The 5,830-nt window shown below is 51.0% G+C and overlaps 1 protein-coding gene across 1 annotated transcript in view; it reads right to left on the reverse strand.

Annotated features, from left to right (window-relative positions):
* The window catches only part of RSPH9 (radial spoke head 9 homolog (Chlamydomonas)), a 21,569-nt gene extending 16,211 nt beyond the window's left edge, over positions 1–5,358 (reverse strand). The window contains exons 1-2 of the mRNA XM_012640824.1: positions 5,070–5,358; positions 1,604–1,769 (exon numbers count right to left, since the gene is read on the reverse strand). Of these exons, the coding sequence (XP_012496278.1) occupies positions 1,604–1,769; positions 5,070–5,296 (393 nt within the window). The 5' untranslated portion in view covers positions 5,297–5,358. The remainder of the gene's footprint in view (positions 1–1,603; positions 1,770–5,069) is intronic.
* Positions 5,359–5,830: the final 472 nt, after the last annotated feature.

The following is a 5,830-nucleotide window of genomic DNA, read 5'->3' on the forward strand; positions in this document are numbered from 1 at the left end:
TATTCCCACAACAGTAAAAAGAATGGGGAGGCTCTTTAAGGCACTGATATAGAAAGATCTCCAAAATACATTGTTAAATTTAAAAAGCAAGGTGTAGAACTGTATGTATAACATGCTTCCAATTGTTTTGTTTTGTTTTGAGACACATTCTCACTCCATTGCCCTGAATAGAGTGCTGTGGCGTCAGCCTAGCTCACAGCAACCTCAGACTCCTGGGCTCAAGCGATCCTTCTGCCTCAGCCTCCTGAGTAGCTGGGAGTACAGGCGCGCACTACCACACCTGGCTAATTTTTTCTATTTTTAGTAGAGATGGGGTCTTGGTCTTGCTCAGGCTGGTCTCAAACTCCTGAGCTCGTGCAGGCCTCCTGCCTCAGCCTCCCAGAGTGCTAGGATTACAGGCGTGAGCCACTGTGCCCTGCCCTGCTATTCATTTTGTTTTTGTTTTTGTTTTTGTTTTTTGAGACAAAGTCTCACTCTTTTGCCCAGGCTAGAGTGCCGTGGTGTCAGCCTAGCTCACAGCAACCTCAAACTCCTGAGCTCAAGCAATCCTTCTGCCTCAGCCTCCCGAGTAGCTGGGACTACAGGCATGCGCCACCATGCCCGGCTAATTTTTTCTATATATTTTTAGTTGTCCGATTAATTTCTTTCTATTTTTAGTAGAGACGGGGTCTCACTCTTGCTCAGTCTGGTTTCAAACTCCTGAGCTCAAACAATCTGCCCGCCTCGGCCTCCCAGAGTGCTAGGATTATAAGCGTGAGCCACCGCGCCCGGCCCATTTTGTTTGTTTTTTAAGGTAAAAGGAGACTATGTATAGGTAAGGTACTTACCAAGGTTTGTACTTGCATAGAATGTCTCACCCTTCAATGTGAATTCACACTCCTACAGATAATTGTTAAAGAGCAGATTTTTGATGCTGGGGCCCAAGAGTCTGCATTTCTAACTCCTAGGACGTGGCGATGCTTCTCATCCAGACTGCACTTTGAGTAGAAAGATTTGGACACACATGCATATGTGCATGCACACACACACATACACACTGACACATGCAAAATAGTTACATTAATGTCCCTCAGAAAGAGGACCTGTGTGACTGGTGAACAGAGATGGGAGGAAAATTTACTATATCCCTTTTTTTAACCTTTGAGTTTTGAACCATGTGGTGTATTATCTAGTAAAATGAAAACTGATACTACATTATAAGAGCCTGTGCACATTCCCTGACCCCAGAGTGCAGCGCAAACCTCACTCTTCGCAGCCCCCACCCCAGAGCCAGGCTTCCGCAAGAGCTGCGCCTCCTCTCTCTTCATGCCGTTGCTCAGGAGTGATGTGCACCTGGACGAGTCACTTAACCTCCCTAAACCTCAGTGTCCTCCTCTCTACCACCTGGAAAGTAACACACCAACTTCATAGAGTTGTACAGATTCAAAGAGATGATATAGGCACAGTAGCACAGTGCCTGGCACACCCAGGTAGTCAATACCCAGCTTGGCAGTAGCGAAGGTCACTGTAATAGTAGCCATTGCCATAATTTCTACAGGGCTGAGTTTTGTACGGCCCAGGCCCTCTTTGTTCAAGCCCTCCTCCCCCTCCTCCCGTCACTCACCACTACTTCTTCTTCAAAGACCTTTTCACCCTCGTTCACCTTCTGCAGCTCAGTGTGTTCATACTCATGTGAGGGGTCTCCCATGAAGCGGCCTTTCACCACAGACGTCTGCGCCACCATCTCCTCTGTGGCAGGCGGCAAGAGGCTCCACTCCGTGCAGTTCAGGCTGCCAACGACATCCAGACTGTCCCTGGATTCCAACTCCCCCTGCTACCCAACTCTTCCTGCCACCTTCCCCTCCCCCTAGTGGGTTAGGCCTAAGAGAAGCTGTTGGAGTTCCCACCTTCCCTCCTAACACTGTTTCAGGACCTTTAGAATCCCTAAGTGCCCATGGTGCACCCCACCCTCATTCATGATGGAATTTCAATTTTATTTTTTTAAAGATCACAAAGTTTCATATATGCTGAAATTAAATGAGCCTCTTCCTAAATATCTGGACTGTGAAATTCTGAGTGAGTTTCTGAAAGCTGAACTTCACTCAGTTGTGAGCACCCCTGGTTTGGTGGCCTCTAAATTCATGCTCAGCCTACCTACTGAGCCAACAGCACAGCCACTTCCTTCCATTTCTCAGGAAGCCCAGCCTAGGCTCAAGGATCTCTCCTCCACTGAGGTCTTCAGGAGCATTCACCAAGCCCTGCCTGGTCCCTTCTTTCTCACTTCCCTCCAGGAAAGAGGTCCACCCACTCTTCTCTAATACCTGCCAGGCCTGAGTCCCCAGCCTGGTCTCTACTCATCTTCCTGCCCTTTACTCTCCACTGGTTCAATCTCAACATAAAAACTGCTAAGCCTGCTAAAACGACAGCCCTCAGATCCATGTCCCTCTAGAAAATGCTTTTCCTGTCCTTCCCATTCTCTCCCCCAGCTCTGAACAATAATCTCAGAACAATTTCCCCTGCAGAGGCCCTTCCTCCCTCTCCCTTTCACTCTTCAGCCCTCTGCACCGTGATTTCTGCCCCCACCATGCCAAGAAACTGCTCAGGAGAAGGCCATCGAGGATACCTAACAGCCGACAGATGCTTCTCCATTTCTATTTCCTCTGATATCTCCCTTCTTCCTCCTCCAGTGCCTTAAGTATTTCCAGGGACTATTCTCACACCTCTTTTCTCTCTGCAGTCTTATCCACCTACATTTTAGAGCCCCAGCTACTGCCCTTGGTACCCAGAATCCAACCACTTCTCACCACTGCCACTGCTTCCACCTTGGCCCAAGCCACCATTCCTTCTTGCCTAGACACTGTAGCAGATGCCCCATTGGTCTTCCTGCTGCCACATCTACTTCCCCTCCAGACTAGCCTCCACCCAACTCTTCAGACCTAAGCCAGATCATGTCAGTCCTCTGTGCAGAACCTTCCAATGGCTTCCTGTTCAGCCAAGTCTTATAACACCCCACAAGGCCCTGCAGATTTGTTCCCACCCTTTACCTCTCTGACCTCATGTCCTACAATGCTGCCCCTCACTCATTCCTCTTTAGCCACACTAGTCTCTATGAGGTTCCACAAACAAACACTAAGCACACACCGGCCTCAGGGCCTTTGCACTTGTCTGGAATTCAGATATCCACATAGCTCACTCCCTCAGTCATTTCTGGTGTCTTCTCAAATGTTACCTTATCAGAGAGGCCACCCCTGAGCACTCAATTTAAGATAGTACTCCACTCTGTATTCTGTATCTCCCTTAGCATGTAACACATCTGACATATAATAAATGTGTATGTTTATCTATCTGTCTCCCCTTCCCTCCTCCCCAACACACACTACAATGTAAGCTCCATGAAGACAAGGACTTCATTTACCACTGAATTCCTGGTGCCCAAATCAATGCTTAGTACATAGTAGCATATAGTGGGTGCTCAGCAAATACTTATAAAATGAAATGAATCCCAAATCTCTATCTTCAGTCCAACTTTTTCTTCCGGGCTCCAGATCTGTACTTTAATACACCTTCTTAACACCTTGCTCCCAGGCACCTCACCCCAAATTCACTATGTCTGCCCTAGCCCTGCTCCCTGAAGTGTCTCCCAGCGAGTAGTGGCAGCACTTACTGAGCTGCCTAAGCTGGAAGGAGGGGTCAGCCTTGACCTCTCCTTTACCACCACCCTCATTCAATCAGTCACAAGGCCTGCCAATTCTACCACTTAAATCTTTTCAACCCATCCCCTCCTCTCCATTTCCTCAGCTACCACTTCCTTTCTGGCCCCTTGATCTGGACACAAGGGACTCCTAAATGCTCACCACACTTCCAAGCCATTCTGCCCACTCAGATCTGAACAGGCTCTTCTTGCTTAAAGCCGCTCAGGAGCTCCCCACAGCCTTTGGACAAAGTTCAAACCGCTCGGCCTCCCCACTCAGTCCTACACAACACCCTACACTGCCACTGTCATGTCACCTACTGCTATTCTCCCAACACTCCAAGCCTTCTCCAGGCACCAAGAGTTTGTAGAACTGTTCCCTCTAACTTGCATGCCTTTCCCCAACACCTGCCTGGAGAACTCCTGCTCGTCTTTCAGAACTCAATGCAAGTAACTCCCCTAGCGATCTTACTCAGTTGTTCTCTAGAAGAATGCCAACCTTGGTCCCTCTTCGTGTACACCTCTGTTCTAGTTTTGCTGCATTGCGCTGTAATTGCTGAGTGACACATCTGTCTCCCTCCCTAGAATGTGAGTATCTCGGAGACAGCGGTGCGGTCTTAGCCATCTTTGTAACCCCAAGTCTAGTACAGGAGGCATCCAGTGAATGTTGGATTGATGCATGGATAGCTCAATGAAGTCTCCAACCACCTGTAGCCTGCATGCACTGCTTTAAAGGTCGTAAGCTCCCCCTCATCGCCAGGAGTCGTCAAAAAGAGGCTGGATAGTCCTGTATTGTAGTGTACAGGGAATTCTCCCCAGTTCTACACCTCTTCTTTCCCCATTCCGCATTCGCTCTCTACTTCCAAGAGGCCTACTGCAGCATAGTAGCCGACACCTCCATCAGAGATGCTTCAGGACCTTCTTCCTAACAGCACCACTCCACCTCCAGGCGTCTGACCCTTCTCCAAACTGAGCCCTTCGCAATGCCAGGCTTGCACCTGGCTCGCACCTGGCTTCTCCAGATCTGCATCCTCCAGGAACTTTTCCCTAGCTCCACATTCATTCTTGGCCCTGCCTCTGTTGTAAACCCGTCGGCGTCTAAGTTTCTCTTGGCACTCCAGGCGGACAACGCTCCCTCCCAGGCCCCGGCCCGCTCGGACCACGCCCATTCGCTTCCCCGCCCATTCAGGCTCCGCTCTAGCCTCGAGTTCAGACTTCCCAGCCCCGCCCCTCTGACCCATCCCCATTCCCTCCGCCTCAGATCCCGCCCACCCGACTCCTGGACCCCACAGGCCCCGCCCCTTTAGAGTCCTACAAGCCGCCCAGCCCTTCCCTGCCTCCCGGTGGCCGCCCCTCCTAGCCTCCTGCGGCGTCGCCCCATCCCGGGTGCCGCCTCCACCTGTAGAGTGTCTTGCGCGGTGCCAGCTGATCCTCGCTCAGCCCCTGTGCGATGTAGTAATCGGAGACGAGGCCGAGGATGCGGCCCCAGAACAGGACCCGATCATAGCGGTAGTCGCGCTTAACCAGCATAAGGGAAGTGAGCAGAGAGGCCCGACGGTCCGGGCCGAGGCCTTGCCCACTGCCCGACGCCAGCTCCAGCGACAGCAGGAGGCCCTCGGCGTCCATCAGGCCAGCGGCTCTGCTCAACGCCCGCTGGGTTGCTAGGCGAAGCCGTCTCCATGGAGACCCAAGCTCCGCCCTTCCGTCTAGCAGGAAGCAGGATTCCACCCATCCGACCGCCTACCGCCCAGATCTCCTTCCCACGGAGCCCGTTCTAAAGCCAGGGCATACACTAGGCCGCTCCCTCTTCCTTTCCGGAATTTGGGACGGCCTGGCTTTCCCTACTATAGGTAGGCCACAGTGTGGAGTTGAAGGTCCCAACCCACCCGATTCCATGGATATCTGGTTCCTCCTTGAGCCCTTTCACGTAGTCGACATTTATTGAGTCCTCACTGTATGCAGTGACGGCTTGGGAAGAAAAACAATACAAAACCCCGACAATGACATTGTATTATTTCACCCCTCTCACATCACTTCTTGGCCTCAAGATTATCTGTGAAGAATTTGAGATTCCTCCTGGCTCTAAAAGTCTAAGATTCTGACAATCTCCACCAGTCCCCCACACCAAGCGAGGTCTTACAGAATGAGGTCCATCCATTC

The sequence above is a fragment of the Propithecus coquereli genome, unplaced genomic scaffold, assembly GCF_000956105.1.
Source record: "Propithecus coquereli isolate 6110/MARCELLA unplaced genomic scaffold, Pcoq_1.0 Scaffold158, whole genome shotgun sequence".
Classification (NCBI taxonomy): domain Eukaryota; kingdom Metazoa; phylum Chordata; class Mammalia; order Primates; family Indriidae; genus Propithecus; species Propithecus coquereli.